Source organism: Culex quinquefasciatus, chromosome 3, assembly GCF_015732765.1.
Source record: "Culex quinquefasciatus strain JHB chromosome 3, VPISU_Cqui_1.0_pri_paternal, whole genome shotgun sequence".
NCBI lineage: Eukaryota > Metazoa > Arthropoda > Insecta > Diptera > Culicidae > Culex > Culex quinquefasciatus.
The window spans coordinates 117,055,574-117,075,515 of record NC_051863.1 but is presented as its reverse complement, the minus strand read 5'-3'; the positions used below and the strand labels follow the sequence as shown (position 1 = coordinate 117,075,515).

At 37.1% G+C, this 19,942-nt stretch overlaps 1 protein-coding gene across 7 annotated transcripts in view; it reads right to left on the bottom strand.

Moving 5' to 3' along the window:
• Positions 1 to 18,153, bottom strand: part of LOC6035607 — a 112,720-nt gene extending 94,567 nt beyond the window's left edge. Inside the window, exons 1-2 of one of the 7 annotated variants that reach the window (XM_038262694.1) lie at positions 17,919 to 18,153; positions 15,069 to 15,234 (exon numbers count right to left, since the gene is read on the bottom strand). In XM_038262694.1, the coding sequence (XP_038118622.1) occupies positions 15,069 to 15,141 (73 nt within the window). In that variant the 5' untranslated portion in view covers positions 15,142 to 15,234; positions 17,919 to 18,153. Of the gene's footprint in view, positions 1 to 15,068; positions 15,583 to 17,918 lie in introns of all 7 variants that reach the window. The other 6 variants (XM_001845704.2, XM_038262691.1, XM_038262693.1 and 3 more) reach the window with 6 other exon arrangements.
• Between the last annotated feature and the right edge of the window lie 1,789 nt (positions 18,154 to 19,942).

Here is a 19,942-nt window from a genome sequence, read left to right as displayed (position 1 = left end):
TAGCCAATAACGAATGCCTATCATTGATGAAACGGCTAATAGGCTGCAGCCAATTTTTCAATGCTTGTGTCACTTCTGAGTTCGAATCTCACCTCATTAAAGTCGAATTTATTCATAGAGCAATTCCATGTCAAATAGGGAATCGGTTGTACCCGGAATGTGGTCAAAGACAAACTTATGGGAAATTGGACGAGCTTTCCGGTAAAAATATTTTCGAGACTGAAAAATCAAGTCTGTCATAACGTCATGATTCGAATTCTCGGACGCTTCGAAACCCGGACACTTCATCTTGTTTTATCAATTATTTGGATATAAGTTCGCATTTTGAATGTCAAAACTGTGTTATTTGATGAATTACAACATCAAGTTTCATTTAAAGTTTGTTTGAACGCTGTAGTTAATGCCAAAACAATTAAATAAAATAGAATTATAATTGTACCAAAAATGCGAAACATTTCACTTGAAATATTTCTTAAGCGTTCGAAGCACCAAGAAGGCAAAGCAGAAATTAATGGTTTCGATTTCCTTGAATTCTAGCAAATTTTTATATAAACTATCGATTGTTTTGATGTTAACAGCTTATTTGAGACCTGAAGAATGCCATTCACTAACATTTCAGTCCAAATTTGTGCGATTCATAAGTGAAATCGAGTGTCCGGAATTCTAATCTAATCTAATCTCTAATCAGACCCTAGCGCAGCCAATCTTTCGAAGGGATCCTGGAGAGTGCCTTAGGTTAGATGACGCCTAACACTCTTCTTGTCATTTATTAACATTTGTAGTGCGCCATTGCATTGGAATGCATTGGAACATCACAAGCGTTAAAGCGGCCAGGCCTACTGCGTAAAGCCGTATCGCAGAGATGACTCGTAATTGGGTTGAGTTTGAGCACAGAGTGTTCGAACAACAACACACTTTTGAATCGACAGGGGAGGAAGAAGCGTGGGGACACACCACCATACGCTCCGAGATTTGGTTGTATTCGTTGGGAGCACCATGCTAAGAAGGTTTGGTACTCCGGGACCCTCTGAGATGGGACATTGTATTTCCACGAATGCCCTGGACTCTATTTGCCGTGGTTATAGCGCCACAACTCGCTCTGTAAAATCGAGTGTCCGGAATTCGAAGCAAAAGTGTCCGGATTTCGAATCAGCTTTTATCAGTGTCCGGGATTCGAAGCACAACAAGTCAATTTATTTTTCAAATTCTGATGAAAAATTGTTAGAAAAGACATATTTTGCATGCATTTTCTTGAAACTGACTGTTTATACTACATCCTGATGATATTTTTACATTTCCAACTTATTACATGATTTTTTGCCAGCTATAACAAAAATGATATACTACTAAGTGTCCGGATTTCGAATCATGACGTTATATAAATTGCGAAAAACCATCAAAAAACCTATTTTTTCAACATTTTTATTTTTAAAACCACTGTAACTTCACAAGGATTGGACTTAGGACAATGGTCAATATAGAGACTTTTACGTAAAATTGTCGGGAAAATCGACTCTCGTGTTTGGATTTTGAAAATTTTGATGTTTAGAGCACCTTTGAAAAAAAAAAAACAGTTTCAAGGCTCACCCTCAAATTTGACTTTTAAGGTGAAACGCCTCATCATTTCCAGTGCAAATGTATTAGTGCAATGTAAAAGTATTGGTTTAATGATGATCATTGAAATTTGCTTGTATTAGTGTCATGTCGATATTGTTTATTTGTGGTGGTGCTATCATTATTATTTCAAGCGTAATTTCTCAAAAGGTCCTATCTTCATTTCAAATCCGTAGCACATGGATGGTTATAAAAAATAACTCTTGTTTTTATTTCCTTTAGTCTACTTAAAAAAAATCATTTGTAAATTTTGGACAAAGTAAAAATAAATTCTAAATGATGATTAAGATGCATTAAACAATAAAAGGAATCCTCTAAAAACATGTAAAATCACGAAAAAAAGGTTGTAATAATAGATAGCCGCTAGAATGCTGTCATTTGCTGTTAAATCCACACTTTCCAAAAGATATCACACATCTGATAAGAATATTATTTAACGGATTTTGTAGAATAGGTTTACTTTTTGAGAATGTTTTATATTATTTATTATTTTCATTATTTTTTTAAGTACAATACTAAACTACCACCAACAAAATACATGTCAGCATATGGCCATGGTTAGAATGAATGACTTCGAACTTGAAGTCGGTTCTTGGCAGTCTGGACTTGGTCGGATGTGGCACGGCGACTCAAGTAGCGGGTTCCGAGTATGACATATTGATAGACGAGCTCGCGTCGTGATTATCATCGTCAACGCCGTAGGACTAAAAGCCGGAACACCTCGTAAATGTCTGGGGCCGCTCCTCGCCGGAGTGCTAAACTTGACCCTCTTGCAATCGACAACAGTCAGCATGCTAATCAGCGGGTTGATATCGAGACGACCAGCGATCGAGAGGATTGTCTTCGGCATTGAGCTGCAACAAAATATTTTTTATGAGACGAGCGAACTTATTTTAGGTTTATGAACTATTTACCTCTTCAGGGAAAGTGACGATTCTAGCTAGCCAACACGATGTCGCGTTACTTCTTGAAAATGTGTCGGCACCGATCCGCCGATCGCGCGTTGCTCTGGACGGATTTTTCGACTTGTGTCCGACCCACATCCTTGTAATGCGGACAACCCCATCTGGTCCGGGAAAGGCAATCTTGTCCCAGATGGGTTCTTATTTGTGCAGCACACAAACGTCACCCGGCCGGTTTTTGCCGCCACTTCTTACTTCTGTTGTGGTAAACTGGGGTCTCCACCGTAACCGACCGTAAAATGGCCAGCACCGTGCTGGTTAGGCGAGTCTCCGGACACGGCTAGGGCATGTTTCTGGTAAGCCTTAGAACGGTTGAAGGACATCTTGGCGTCGATTCCACTCGTACCTCCACTCTAGCAACTTCCACAACCGTGCTGTGGAAACTCTTCTGGGATTTTGGTGCGGCAGAATCTGCGTCTTCAGGAGGAAAGTGGATAATCGTCGTCGAAAGTGGCCGCGGGCTGGAATCCTTTTTTCACCGTAACCGGACGAATGACAGAAACCAAACAAACAAAAAAAAAAAAAAGAACTGTCAGATTCGTGGTTGACTGTCAAAGTGAAGTGTTGCCAAATTTGTTGAAGTATTGGAAATTTACTGATAAACAATATAATGAACTGTTGATTTTTCATTGATTTTTTATTTAAAATTTACTGATGAATAATAATCAAAATAAAACTATTACAATGTATAATTTTGCTTTGATAAACTAAAGGGAAAAAGGGAATAAAAAGTATTTTGAATAAACAGCTCCATCTAAATTTCTGGCAACAACCTAGGATTTCAAATTCGATGATTACCAATACAAATGTAGCAGAAGCTCGTTTTGGTGGTGTTGATACGTGTCGGAACAAAAGCGAAATTTCTCGCGGAAATTTCCACTTCGCAAGTTTCGGACGACGATTTTCACAAATTCGGAAGTTTAGTGATAATTGTTGGCAATCGACGGATTCCCCTGGCTGCAGCACGTCGAATGATTACCGGGTCATTAAGGTAAAGTGAACTCAACGGCTTTTTGGAGGTGTTGTTTCTGAGACTCATTTTTGTATGGGGAAAACGGGGTACTGAAAAATAGGCAAAATTTATGATCAAAAAAGTTATTTTCGAACTTTTGGTCTAATTTACTAGATTCCCGTGAATGTTTACTGTATGATGATGTAATTTTCTTTTGTGTTGCAAATCTCATAAGTGGAAAAATGACAATATTTAGAAAGCGTTGGTATTTTTTACGGAATAAGGTGGAACAAAAAAACATCATCGATAAGGTGATACAGGACGATTCAGTAGCCATGTTTATTCGCCATATTTGATGATGGCACGTTACACCTTAAACTTGAAAATCAAAATAGTAGTTTATGCAACAAGTTGCAAAAAGAGGATTTTTTCAGCACGAGTCGTACATTTATCCAACGAGGTTCACCGAGTTGGATGAATACGACGAGTGCTGAAAAAATCAAGTTTTGCAACGAGTTCCATACAACATTTTTTGCAATTTCGAAAAACACCCATTGAGTGAAATTTTAAGTCGAATTTTCATGTATTTTGTTAATAAATCGTTTAAATCAAAAAAATGTTGAAAAGTGTTACTTTTCGAAACAAGTGCTGAAAAGTTCAACTTTTCAGCACCCATTGCAGTGCTGAAAAGTAGAACTTTTCAGCATTTATTTTAAAAAGTGTAGCTATTCGATTCTGTTATTTTTGGTACAGAAAAGTAGGCTATTTCGTCGTTCAAGAATGACAGGAAAAGTAAGTAGTTTCACGACGGAATTGCAAAAAATCTCATAAAAGTGGAGTGTTTTTTCTTTCAGTGTTTTTTTAAGTCCGTTAAATTTCCAACAAGTTTGTCTTTGATCACTTTTTGATAGGATGCAACGGCTTCGAGATACAGAAATGTTTAAATTCCGAATTACAAAAATATTTAAAACACTTACGCCCTTCTCAAATGCCATTATCGAGTGTAACTGGCTCCATATACACAAAAATGGCTTATATAAGCGTAGGATAACATGTCTACAAAGTTTCATTGAAATCGGAGAGGGTCGAGAAAAAAGTAAAAAAAAATCCTGTTTTGGGCTGGAATTGCTCCATATTCTTTGTTCAATTCCTAAGTCTGAATTCCAAGGGGACCGGCCGTAAAAAACAGTGTCTTTGAAGTCGATTTTTTACCAATAATAAGAAAAAATAAGATTATTTCAGGCACAATAAACAAATTGCTGAACATTTTCATAACTAGCTTTGAAGCTAAGTAAGTACAACCCATCCAGCATAGTTTATATAATTTTCTTCAAATTATGTACCTACTAATGACTCACCAAAAGAACCTTTCAAACTTGTATAGTGAATGTTGCAATGCGTCGAAACTGTTCTTTGCTTTGTTCTCCAATCTCGCCAGCCAGCCAGACAGCAAAAGCATTCCTAATTTATCAATTATGATCATCAAGCAATTTTATAAATTCCAATCAGCTCTTCCAGAACATTATTTTTGTCTGACGGCTGACCGCTCCAACACAATTTTTCTTCCCCAGTCGTCTGCTGGTGAGGTCCATCACTTTGTAGCATATGCTTAAATATGCGCACCTTGGCGGTTATGTTTATTGCTTTTTTATTCTCCCGGGGAGGAGGGCCGCCCAGGTTCTGCGTATACAAAATATAAAAATGCAAGCGTTTGCGTTCTCCATCACCCAGCCCCAGCCCACCTCGGGAGTTGCCCCTCATATCGTTGTGGTTTGCTGAAATTATACACAACCATGTATTTCCAGGGAATTATTCTTTCAATTTGAGCAACACAACCACGTGCAACTATGTATACGATTCCGTAAATTGTGTAGTGTACACTCAGCTGCAAAAATTACTTTTTATAAAACATATTTTTTTCGTAATTCTTTGATTTAGAGAATCAGACAAAAAAAAAGCAATCCACTTTAACGAACTCCGGGTCTTTTGTGGTCTCTGTTGTAAGGTTCTGCTCATTTCTAGGCGTCCGAAGGTTATGTGTGGTGAGTCACCCAAAATCTCTTTTACGCAAATGGACCGACGTTTTACTACCCCATCCGATAGAAGGCCAGGAGGATAAGGCGGGAATCGAACCCGCGCCCCATAGCAACTAAGGGATCGGCAGCCAAAGCCGCTAACCATCACATCACGAAGCCCTCAGGCGAGAGAATTAGACCATTATAGCCATAACAAAATTACGAAAACCTAAGAATTTTTAAAACGAGATTTTGAGATAAACATTATTTTTGAGAATATTAATCACAATCTTAACGTCACTATTGCCCTATCTTGTTACACGTATGAGTACAAACAGTATGGAAGAGTGTTAAGATTGGTATCGATCACCGATTTTAATATTTAGGGGAACAGCATCTAACTCCATCGTGCCTCTAATGCTGCCATGTCAATACTTTGACGTTCAATTAAAGATCATTTAAAAACGTTTTCATCTGAAATTGAGTGAGCTCAATAGAAAGTGAACAACCAAGTTTCTAACAACAGTTTACAAAATAAGTTGTTAAATTAGGGAAAATCAGCAAATTGAATGGAGTTAGGACACAATATTTACCTGTGTAAATATGATAGTTAAGCACCTTGATAAAAATGTCCCCTAACGATTCAGAAATTAATAACAAATTCTAAGATAATCTTTTCTCCGTAACTGAATGTAGAGCTAAGTTTTATACAACACCCATCAGGCCAAGCCCAAACCAGCCAGCCAGCCAACAAACTTCTAATGGCAAACGGAAGGAACACAAATAATAATGTGGAAACGGTTGAAGCGTTTCGAGTGTACATTGCACTCCACTTTGCAGCGACTCCAACTCTGTCTTGAGCACCTTGTTGAGGATCTTCCTGTGTCTGATGTTCTGCTGCACAATGACGAGCACCCGACTTATATGGCGTCAACGGGTTGAACCACAATCAAACTCATTGACCCGGATGCACCATCCCATTGTCGTTTGGTCAAATAAGTCCTTCCATTAAATTAACCATCTCGTAGACTGGTGAAATTTTTTTAGGAAAATGATAAACTTCAACCCTGCTGCGAAGCAAGACCACCCTTTTCAACGACATTCTGGCTTGACGTTTCCGAGCGAGACAAAGATCTTCTTATACATCCCACATTCACAATCAGATATCATTAGACGGAACATTACACACTATGTTTGTTGAAGTTGTTTTTGTATCTGTTGTTGTCGTGTGAGCCCTTTTGACGAATGATCTGTCAGCAGCTCACGAGAACAAGAACTTCCGCATGCGTCGTTAGGCGATCTACCATGTGTGATGGAATGGGAAGGGGTTCCTCTTTTATAAATGGTTAATTTTTAGGTTTGAAATGTACATAAGTTTTAAAGACAAATTTTTGAATTTTACATTTAAAAACTTGGGCTTCTGATTTATACTAAAAAATCATAAAGCGATTGTACATATTTTCCACCCTCAACCGCCCCATTCAAAGTCAATCCAAAAATATATATTTTTTCTAATATAGAAATATATAGAAATTCAATCAATTGCATATTTACCTACATTGAAAACCATTTTTAAGCATGGTTGGATTAGCTTAAACAGATTTTGACTGCTGCTGAAAATTTCAATGTACAGAACTACATTTTTTCGGTTGATACAGTATTTGTATGTAGACGTAACCATAATTTTCTAAAAATATTTGTGACGTTAAGTCCCAATTCTTGTCGAGAACCAAAAGGAGCAAAAATGCAAAAAAATAAAAAATGATGATGATCCTATTAGAGCTAAAGTTCTATGTTTGTTGCTCCTCTGATTCAACATAGCTGGGCCAGAATCTGGCTGTTTCATTCTAAGAAATCACCAAATATCAAAGTTTTAATAATTTTTGATATTCTGTTGAGCAGTGGTAGGAACATTTTTAAAATTATGTATTTGTAAAAAAATAAGTTTTGAAAAATGGGATTTATCAAACGTCAACTTGGGCCAGGCCCGTAGCCAAGAGGGTGGGCTTCGGACTGAAGCCCCCCCCCCCTCCCCGAAATTTGAAGACATATGGGGGAGAGGGAAGAAGAAGTTAAGAAGAAGAAATTTTTTTCTTGCAGCAGCGATTTTTAATTTAACTTTTTGTCACTAAAACTTGATTGGCAAAAAACACTATTTTATTTTATTTTTTTATTTTTTGATATGTTTTAGAGTACATCAAATGTTAACTTTTCAGATATTTCCAGGTTGTGCAAAAAAATCTTTGAGCGAGTTATGAATTTTTGAATCAATACTGATTTATTTTTTTCAAAAAATCGAAAAATTGGTCGCAAAAATTTTTCAATTTCATTTTTCGATGTAAAATCAAATTTTCCGATCTTTTCGAAAAAAAAATATTTTCAAATTTTTTAAACCAAGACTAACATTTCAATGGCAGTGTGTGGCCGAATGGTTACGCTGTCCGCTTTGTAAGCGGATGATTCTGGGTTCGATTCTCATCTGCTGCAACCTTCCATCGGATGAGGAAGTAAAATGTCGGTCCCGGCCTTGGTTGTTAGGTCGTTAAGTCATTCCAGGTGTAGGAGTCGTCTCCATGCCATAAGTACAAATAACACACCAAACCAAACCTACTCCGGTGGAATCGCTGGCGGCGGCTGGACTCGCAATCCGAAGGTCGTCAGTTCAAACACTGGGATGGAAGGTTCCTTGGAGTAGAAAGAGGTTTGGGTGCTCTCTCCATTCAAACCTTGCAGAAACTTGCAACATAGACCACAAAAGACCCGGGGGTCGTTAATGTGGATGGTTAGATTTTTTTAACATTTAAAAAGGGCCAAAAATTCAATATTACGCCTTTTTGAAATGTTATTCTTGGTTTAAAAATTGAAAATATTTTTTTCGAAAAGATCGGAAAATTCCACAATGTCTTATATTTAAACATTGAAAATCAAACCTATAGTTGCTGAGATATTACATACATTAGATACATTAGAAAATGGTGTGTTGAAAACATCAATTTTCCTGTTTTTAAACCTTTGCGTGGCAATATCTCAGCAACTAAGGGTCGTATCAACAAAGTCCGAAAAAGCGAAATATAGAGAATTTTCTCAGCTTTTCAAAAATATTTTTTTCAGAAGTGGGCAAACATGTGCACTAATTTAAAAAATGAAGAACTGCGACTATTTTCAAAAAAGTCACCTATAAATGGATTTAACTTTCAAACGGTGCACTTTTTCAAAATTTCACTGCAGTACTTTTTGATTGAAAATTTGATTTTACATCGAAAAATGAAGATGAAAAATTTTTGCGACCAATATTTCGATTTTTTTTAAAAATCAGTATTGATTAAAAAATTCATAACTCGGTCAAAGATATTTTGCTCAACCTGGAAATATCTGAAAAGTTGACATTTGATGTCCTCTAAAATATATCAAAAAATAAAAAAAAAATAAAAAAAGTGTTTTTTGCAATCAAGTTTCAGTGACAAAAAGTGAAATAAAAAATCACCAAAAATTTTTTTACCGTGTATCATTTTTTTCAGTGTACTCCATATCCATACCTACAACTTTGCCGAAGACACCAAATCGATCAAAAAATTCCTTCAAAGATACAGATTTTTGAATTTTCATACAACATTTTTGCATGGACAGCTGCCAAATTTGTATGGAAAAATATATGGACAAACTAATGATGCAAAATGGCTTCTTTGGGCATACCAAAGGCACCAAAAAAGTTTCAGTCGGATTAAAAAATACAAAAAAAAATGAATGACCGAAATCTGGGAGAACTGCTCTTATACAACTTTGTCGAAGAGTGCAAAACGGTTATTAGCGATTGAAAAAGACGTCAAAAGAAAAAAAAATGACAGAGACAAATTTAAACTCAAAAAAGTTGTAGCAAAATAGACTCAAGAATCAGAAAAAATTTTAAGCATGTGAAATCATCTGAGCCGAATCGGGACACTTAAGGCGAATTAGGACATCAGTTTTAGCAATGTTCCTGCCTAATTTTTTGGTATTTTTGAGTGATTTCGATTAGACCAGATTCAAAACAACAAAATTTGTGCATTTATTTCCAAATTTGAAGCTTTTAAGTGCTCTTAAACATACTGTTCCAATGCAGACTGTAGTCCCGATTCACTCCAGTTGACGGTACTTTAAAATAAAAGAAGAACACAATAAAACAATAAAAGTGAAGTTGCTTAAATTATCGTGGGGAGCATGGGGCATTCAAAAATAATTCAACTTAAAATTACCACACTTGAGAACCACCATAGAATATCAGCGAGTTATGTGAAAAACAAAGCTGTGTTAGGTTCCGTGTTCTAAGATTATCGCATCGATGACATAGCCCTTGCAAAATGCAGTCAAGTATGATAAGATGTTAGCAAAACAACAACAAATAAATAACAAAACAAGTGCACTCCATAGCTCTCCCACTGCGAATATGTGCAAAACAAAATGTGTTTTTGCTCGCTTAAGAACAGTTCGCACAAACATGCAACCTGCTGCGTCTTCTCGATCCTCCTCGAAATTTCCTAGTATCTCGGGCGGGTTGTTCTCGACTCAGTCGCCAAGTGGGAACGCCTCGGACCGGTGAAGGTCATCCAACCTTGGCTTGGTTCCGCCACGGGATGCCGGAAAGTTCAGTTGGAAGTGCGCAATTATCTCATAAAGCCGCGGTATGACATGAATCTGCTTTGTTTCCTCCGTCGTCGTCGTCGCGATAAAATCTCCAAACAACCGGGTTTCTCGCGTGTTGATGAACAAGTATGTGATTGCTTCTGAAGTCGAGAGTTTTCTCCGAAATGGAAGGAGAGGTGATCATATGATTTCACCTTGCTCTTGTGTGACCACCATCGTCACACGCGATGGGTGAGAAATCTCGACATGTTGGGAATTTTTCCGAGTAATCTCCACAGCCCAGATATGAGGTTTCTTGGCTCAGGAAGCTGGTTTAAGGTGTCGGCAGAGACTCCAACTTCCATCCACCACGTGAGACCTAATTACATGTATGGTTACAGGAAGCTGGTTGGGGAGAACCCTAATCTTCGGAGATCTCAAAATTGCCTTGCACCCTGCGAGGCTTCCTCCCGCGAAGCATACCAGCTAATGATATCTATCCGTATCTTTCGAACCACGCTCCGTTGGCGGCACCGAGGTAACGTTTAATTTTCGGAAAAGTTCTTGACCTCGACCGCAGCTGGAGCGTTGAAGTCTCCCGCCTGAACACAGCGAAAGACTTGGCCGCGCCGGCAGACGATGAACCCCCGCACTCTGCCTGCTGAGAAGTTCTATGGAAATATGCAAAACACATATTTATTTTAAGAGAAACTTTTTATTAATTTTCTTCCCGTAAAAACCAGAACTGACATTTTCAATTTCAAAACTAAGGCTTGAGCCGAAATTAAGAATCATTTTACTTAGCTTATATTTTCGAAAAATATTTATATTTGCATTATTGGGCCACTTAACATTTTATTTTCCGAGTAGGAAAAAATTAAATTTGTAATTAAAGTTTTTGTCCATCGACTCTGGGAGGATCAACAACAAACTTCAAATTTTCAATCCTGATTTTCTGATACATGAAAAATTATCACAAAGTGATGAAGGCATGATTACAGTTACGCTCTTCCATAAGTTTGCAGAAAAATTAAGGTTTTATGGAAATATATAACATCTTTTTCCGCTCTGTGGATCAAATTTTTTAATGGCTTTGTTTGAAAACGTAAAAAGTAACTTTACAAAATATTTTCTTGACAGTTTACTATTGATTGTATTGTTAATACAAACAAAAATCTCAATAATTATTTTATGTTCTTGATTGTTGGAAAAGTTTGAAGACAATTTAAATTTAAAATTTGTTTTGACCCATTAAAAAAATAAAAAGTAAATTGTATGTATGTATTGAAAGACCCGTAATTTGCCCAACCTTCATGTCTGACTCTCCAAAGAACTGCTCTGTTGCAGACCAGCAAACTCGCGGCAGGGTGCTAAATATAAAAATGACGCGATCGAGGGGCTACCCTCGGTGGGAAGCTTCCTTTGGGCGCTGCTGAAATGCGCACTCGATCAAACGGCTGGAGGCAGATTTCCGCCTGCATGACAATTGGCTTCGCTGCCGGTGAACCGGTTTTTGGCGAATCGGAGGTGGTTTGATCCAAATACACGCGTTGACTTAAATCGGAGACCCAGACGTATTTTTAGAACTTCAACGTGAACCGAATTTAAAAAGCGACTTAAAAAGCTCAGAAAATTTGGTTGAGTAATAGGTTCAGTTTGCGAATGGAGGTGGTGATGGTGACTTTACGGCTCACCTTGGCCACCTACCGGCAAGGTGGAGCTGCTGCTTTTTGCGGTTGGAATTTTAGAGGTAGTTTGCGGAATTAAGGTGGGAACTCTCGGAGGTATTTTAAATGATATGTAGCAGAGTAGCGTATACAATATCTGCGTGTTTATGCTGAAACAAAATCTTGTGACCCTCTACAGGCCAATTTTTTTCGAATTTTTTTTTCGCGTGTTCAGAAGGTAATTTTGAGCAACTTTTGTTCAACGAAAAACTTCTTCTTAAACTACTTCTCTTGTTTTATGTTTTTCTTGACATTTTTGCTTGTTTTTCACAATTTTTGCTATAGAATGGAACCATTATCATTTAAATTGTAAAAAAATACTTCTTTTTACCTACAATATAGGAAATGTTAGTAAAAACACAACTAAAGTTGACCCATAAAAAATGACATTTTTAAAAGCATTGGCAAAGTCAAGTAAAACAAGTCAAACTTCCAACCCTAAATTTTTAAATCTCTCTTTTTCAATGCTTTTAAGATCGAAAATTGGTTGAAAAATGTTTTTTTGTGAATTTTTACATCGAGGCCCGTCTAAAGGCGGGATTTGGTTGTAGAGGGTTAAGACGAGAATTATCAAGAAATGATCAAAAAACTGATTTTTAAATTTTGAAATTGACTGGTCTTAAGAAGCTTAATTTTCAAACTACATAGTAAAAAAAAGTTTGAAAGGTTGTAAATTTGAAGGTTGAATATTATTTTGTGTAATTTTACCGAAAACAGAATGTAAATATTGCGCGTATTCCCCAGAAAGACACGCAGCAAACCAGCTTCGAAACGACGCGCCGCACTTTCGGCAAACGCGTGCTGTCAAATCCCATACTGCGCGTTTTGTTGATCTTCTTCTTCGAATCGCCTGGAATTATTACCAGGTATGTTTTATATTGCACCCAAAATGCAGAAAATCGTTGGCAACAATGTCTATGGCATATAAAATCTGTCGAACGCATTTTGGGCCAAATTTGGTCCTAAAATTAAACTCTTAATTTGAGATAGTATAGTTCACAACGATAAAACCTATTTTTCTGAGTACAAAGACCCTGGTGGTCTGGGACACTAAGCAGTCGGCCATCAAATGTTTACACTCTAGCAGTGAATTGATCCTTAGTGTTGAAACATGTTATCTCTTTCTCATATTAAATACGCGCTGATCCCTGATTTGCCTGAGGGGATTGGAAGTCTAAATATAGTTCGAGTTTCCTTCAGATGCTTGCTTCTATGTTTAGGCGGGGCCGAACAATGCCCAGCGACCTCGGAATTGGACCGCAAGGAGCTCTGTCATTCTGAAACGGTTCGTTGGAAGCAGCGCGACGGCTATCACCACCTAATACCCGGGACTGAGATATGTTGTATCGGTTGTATCAGCGTTCGGCACTTTCCCATAATATCGCTACAGGTTAGCGGGTATTAGATTGGACCACACACACACACACACACACACACACACACACACACACACACACACACACACACACACACACACACACACACACACAATTTTTATAAATTATTTCTAGACAGAAAAGATCTTACTTGACAGTTCATTTCAAGGGGGGCATATAAAATCCATCAAAAAAATGTTGTCTTGTCAATTTTTTTGAATTAAATTGAAAAAAAATATATCAGAAATGATTTTCAATCGTATTTTCGTGTTTTGTCCACAAAAATTTGCATAGTGTTTTAGAACCCGATTGCCAACTAGGACGTCAATGATTGTTTTACAAAATTATACAAATTTTGAAGCACATTTGATTTAGATCAAACATTCTTTCAGTGGCTTCAAGAAGGCAACAACCGGCACATGCTGATTCCTATTGGTGCTAAAATTCGTTAAGTTGAATTTAATACAGAATATTTTATAGTGATGATCAATTTTCTTCGAAAATGATCAACGGCTTCACCTTAAGTCAGAATTCTGATCTTTGATCGAAAATTGGTTGAAAGTTCAATAATTACTTAAAAATATGTTAATTTTATTTTGAACTTGTTTTACGTCCTTTTACAAATGACTGACTATCAAAGTCGGGAGCAAATGACCCATAGGGTTAAAGTTCCCCCAATAAAATCAACAACAACAACTGTGAGACATCACAGTTTAAAAATGCAGGTTTAGAAAAATTCACAATTATCGGATCGGATAGTTTTTGATGAAAGTTGTGATCTTTGATTGTTTTGATAGGATCAACAGCTCCACCAAAAAATTAAATTGATTTTGATAAGAACAAATCATGCGATTTTGTAAACATTTTGGAATTGACACCATTCCGGAAATTTTAAATGCACAGTAAATTTAAATTTGAATATTCGTCATAGTCATTGCATCATACTTGAATAATTCATGCAAAATGATTCAAATCACAAAAAGAAAGACGTCGCACCGCTTTCTCGCGCCTGCAAGCATGACATCATCCTTAGAAAGGAAATGGTTATTACCACTGCCGGCTGAATTTGACGTGCGCAGCGGCGGCGGACAGCATTTAAAATTGCCAGTACGAATCGCAGTCGTAAATGTATTCATCGACAGCTCGTTTCATTTCAGAATTATAAACGCACACACGAATCAACTGTCTTGCAAGTCGTCCCGAGAGGTAGAAGTTTGAACAAAAAAAAAAAAGTCAGGCAGACAAAAACTAGTTTTAAGCCCGAGGAGTAAATTGCAACAGTCGAAGAGTGAGACCGTAGTCGTAGCCACTAGCACTAGCACCACTACAACACACAGATGAATAAAATCCACTAAACCACTATCCATAAATGGACACAACGCCGCCATTCAGTCCGCAATCGCGCGGACAGTCTGCACTGTTTGCGCGAGCAAAGTTCGTCGTCTTTGTGATATTCTGTCGTACTTTGGTTTTTACTGTGGTGACCTTTTGAGACCCACAAAATTTCTTTCCATATTTGAGATAATAATTTGAACTAAATTTCCACATGTCTAACTTTTTGTCAGAATCATAATTCCCTCAAGATAGCACAACGGTGACGAAAAAAACACACTCAGTGTTGAAATCCATTCATTTCTTTGTTAAATCAATAAACTAACGGGTCGGTTCTTGTCGTCTGTCGTGTTGTCGATTGTCAATGTATCGCGCGAACAGTGGACGAACACACTCGTATCCGGATCTTACGGATCTCCAGCTCCAAATAAGCCGTGTGCGCGCGTGGGCGATCCAGTCCCCCTTCCAGCTATGACCTTCAGCTCACTTACCTTTTGCATCGCAGACCAGCACAACGCTGCAGAGGCCGACCAGTATGGTCAGGCTGACGTGAATCAGCGCCATCTCTCGAGCGGTTCTCCTTCAACGGCCTAAGTTGGATGTTTGTTGCTTCCAGAAGTGGCCACTTCTCTTGACCACAATATAAAGTATGAGGTGCTGAATGAGGCAGACAAAAACACACACACGAAAAACTTCTTTTAGAAACAACTTCACCAATTGCTGTAATTGCTTGCTTGCTGCTTCTATCCGTTTTTTAAGGTTATGTAACTGCAGTTAAAGGCTTCTTTTTCCTCGCGCGCGGGCCAATTTCGGTACGATTCCCGCGGGTCCACACACCGTCGTGCTTCGAACGGTCACTAATTTTTCATAACTTGCTGCTCGGCACACCCTGACTAACAGTCGATATCGAAGTAAACGCTATTTTAGGGTATTGTGTTGGTAGTTGTTCGGTTGAGCAATTGGAGGACACCTTACTTCTTAAGCTGTTGAATTTTACGCACTGTTCTGCAAGTATTCGAATTAACAATTGATTTAGTTGTAAACTGATTTTTTTTACAGTTTCAAAAAAGAGTTACTTTTAAATACATTCACAATGTTTACGAATCGAATCGTATCGGGATAACTATCTAACTGTAAGTAAATTAAGCCGTTTTCTATGGTATACTTATTAAAATTTTAAAAATGTTGCCAAATCTCTCATACTTTTTTTTTTAATTTTAATGCAGAAAAATAAATTGACAAGGCAACATTTAACGATGGATCAACTATGATCCCCTTGGGACAAACTGTCAAGTCGGATGCTTTACGCAAGAAGGGCTGCGAAGTTTATTTTTAAGAATTGGATTAAAAATCTATTTTAAATCCTTTTTGGTCGTACAAAGGATCATCGTACTCAGAAAAATATGTGTTATCGTCGTGAACCATAATGTCACAAATTTAAGCTTAACTTTGGGACCCGATTGTTGAATAATAAATATTCAAAACAGTGGCTGAAACCATCTTTAAAAAGTGCCATTAATTCTACTTTAGTAACAATATCACTGGCCAGTGCTGCCAAATAATGAAACTAATTATCTAACAGAAAGGATATAAACATATTAATTTGTACAGATGTAAAGAACTGTGGTTTGCAGAAATAATTTTTATAAAAAATTGCATATCAATGAAAAGTTGTAAAAATTCCAATTTCAGCATTGCAAGGTCATCAACTCTGGAGCAATACAATTTTTGTTAACAAATCCAAATTGTCAATAGGACTTCATCATTTTCAAAAAAGGACTTAATAGACCGCAATTCTTATCAAATTACACTATGAACCCATGTATAAAGGAAAATGTGCACACGGATAGAAATCCTGTAAGCAAATCTGGTAACGTTGAACAAAACAAAACATTGAAATGTTTTCAATAATCATTTTTTTACGATTTTAGAAACAATGTTATCGAATAATCGTCAAAATCGTATAAAATTGTGGCCGATTTGGAAAACTTGTAAGCAAATCCGGTAACAAAAACATAGCGTTACCGGATTTGCTTAAAAGATTTTTTTCCATGTATATGAAGCCTAATTAGGAAGTTCATTACGAGTGATGTTATGATGCGGATTCTTTTGGCAAAATCTTTAACATCTTTTAAAGTATGGCATTCAAATTTACATCGGAATAATTTTTTACCTTGTGAATGCAAAAAAAAAAAAATCAAAAATGCATTACAACAAAAAATCTTAATGGAATTATTGGACTTAGCGAAAGCATATTTATGTTTTAGGGAGCGTTCTTTTATTACGTAACGCAAAATTTGGGATTTTTTACCCCCATTCGTAACAAATCGTAACAGATAGGCGATCCCCCTGTAACGCGTAACTCAAGGTCTTTTGCATTTTTTTATGAATTCTTGTATGAAAATTTTGCGTTACGTAGCATTTCGTAACAGACACCGACAACCCCTCCCCCCTAAATACGTTACGTAATAAAAGAACGCTCCCTTTTTTGTTCATTCGATTACAACCAATGTTCTCCATAATTTGTGATAATTAATTTCATATAAAACCAAAAATGTAGTGCAATATTGATATTAATTCATTCAATAAGTTCATTCTCTTTTCTTTATCATTAAGTGAAATCTTTTTAAAAGCTAAGTGCTATTGGTTTTCTCGGTGGATAGAACCTTTTGAAAAAAATGTGAAAGATTTGATATTATCTTAACCGGTTGAAATGTAATTAAATTGAGTAATTTTTGCACTACATTTTAAAAATGAAACTGTGAGCTAAAGATTAATAAATAATGGCTTAACTTCTTTCATCGATACAAAAGTCATCCAATCAAGACAGTTCGAATAAAAACAATAATTATTTAATTGACATGTATTTGATATTTTTTTTTTGTAATTGTTATTAAAGCCACCCTCCAACTACTGGCTCAATACCCTACTTATTGAGCAAAAAAAAGCACAGTCCAGCTTCTTTACAAGTCACGACATCGATCGATCGCGGGAGTCTTGGGGACCATCGCCGGGGACGGAACCCCGCGGCCAAGAGCCAGAAAGAGGCTAAGCAGCGCAGAGCGCGATATAATAATAACGCACGCACTTTGATTTAAGCCAAAGCCTTCTCCCGCCGCACAGATTTATTACACGCGAATGATTCCAGCAATCAAACGAAGAAATAGTACAGAAAAAAGCAGCAGCAACAACAACAAAAAATCACACCAAACTAGTTGAACGCGAAAAAAGTGAAATACAGCCAAGTGGTAAGTACTGGATGAAAAAGAAACAAGATCCATACAACACAAAACCGGGAGAAGTGAGGAAAAAATAGTTTTTAAATTAAACTTTCTAATTACGGGCAACACTGGGAAAAAGAGCGAAAAAATCACAGATAATAAGAGAAGAACCCACACACACACGAACACGCGCACACAAGCTGATATTGTACGCCTCGACGACGATTCCGACTTGGAAGTCACGCGAGAGAGTGACTTGAACGCGCGCGATCGACTTAAGCAACAAACAACGAAACGGGTTGGTGAGCGCGCACCTCCTTCTGCGGTAACGACTCAGAACAGACTGCCGGGCGGAGAGCAGCAGCAGCAGCAGCAGAGTCTGAAAGAGGCTCTCCTATAGAGTGAATCGCATTCGACTCGCTTCTCTTTCTCTTAAAAATGGCTGTGTCTTGAAGACACAATCGTTATGCGTCATATCTTGGTGAGGTTGTGCTCACTTGATGAAATTGGATTTTTTGAAAAAAGGTAAACTACTTTTTTTGTTGATGAAAGCGGAAAAATTCCAATATATTCGAAAGCTTTACTATTTCTTTTAAAAACACGGTAAAAAATTTATAACTTTTCGAAAAATTGGGATCGATTAAGGGTCATTAAATCTCAACTGTGCACGATCTTTCTCAAATTTTGCAGGGCTGTTGATACTTTCAAAACATGCAAGAATCCCAAATTTCATCCAAATCGGACCACCCCCTCCATGTTTGTACCTCCCAAAAAAAACTCGCCCCAAGAAATCGTTCCCTCTCCTTTGTACTGCTGTTCGTAAAGCCATTTCTTGACCCCTGTTCTTGGGAGGTGCATATTGGCCCTTGAAGAAAAATAGATAGATCAATAATCGTCTCCCAGAACACCAAGTAGTAGGGTAGGGTAGTCATCAATGAGACACTTTTGGTTTTCAACTTTCAACGATTTTTGTTATTTTTCATCAGCATGTTTTGATGAGCTTTTGTTGCATTTTCTTTCTTTTAATGTGTTCTAATATTGATCAAAATATGAGATTGATTAGAGCAATTTTGCCAACATGAAACTTTAACTAACAAAAGTTATACTAAAAAGTATTTAAATTTTGTAAAATCCATATATTTATACCAAATAACTTTGTATTTTTGGGTTAATGAAGTTAAAACTCTATAAATATGCCAAGAATCACTTTTAATTCAAGTTTTGAAAGATTTCCACAGATTTTGAAAAGTTTAATGAAGAAAAATAAAAGTGTCTCATTGTTACCCATGGGCTGAAATGAGTGGGGATCAATGAGACAGCCTTGGATTCTGGGTATATTTTAAATTTTAGCCAAACCTAATGAAAGGAAATTGTAGCCCAACTCAATCCCTATGGAACGTCGAAAGAAATTTGAAGAAATATTAGTTTTGGTGTAAATGACAGCCTACGAACGAAAATGAATTATTTTCCATAATTTACTTTTAGACCCCAGAATCAAACATTTATGATTAACTTTTCAATGGAGCGTCTATAACCAAAGCCACTATTATGGCAGACGTGTATCCAGTAGACACACCTTTCCCCCAAATATGAGCCTGATTGATTGAAACTACGACTTGTGAGAGCCATTTTATCATTGTTCCCCGTGTCTCATTGATGACTACTCTACCCTAATTATTGATCAGCGCGCCTGAGTGCTTCTAGCAGATACGGCGAATGAAGCTAATGTAGGTAATCTCAAATACTCAAAACATAAAAATTCGATATCTCTGAAACGAAACATATTTATTTCTATGAATAAATGATTCTTATGTAAAATTGGCCGGGGAGTTCGATGGTGAGGTCAAATCAAAAAAAATGTTGGGGTGTTTTGAGATACGGCCATTTAAAGTTTTCAATTGAGCAATGCAGGTAGAAAACATAAATTAATCAAAATTTTGATCTCGGAAATGGATTCTACGTCCAATTTTTCTTCAAAATTGAGTCGAAGAGCGACCCTCTAAGATTTATGGTTCCTGAGCTATCGCAGTTTGAAAATAGGGGTTTCGCTCAAAAATCGCCAAAAGGTCGATTTTTTGGGGTGGTACAAAAATGGAGGGGCTGGTCCGATTTGGATGAAATTCAGGTTTTAAAAGTATCAACAG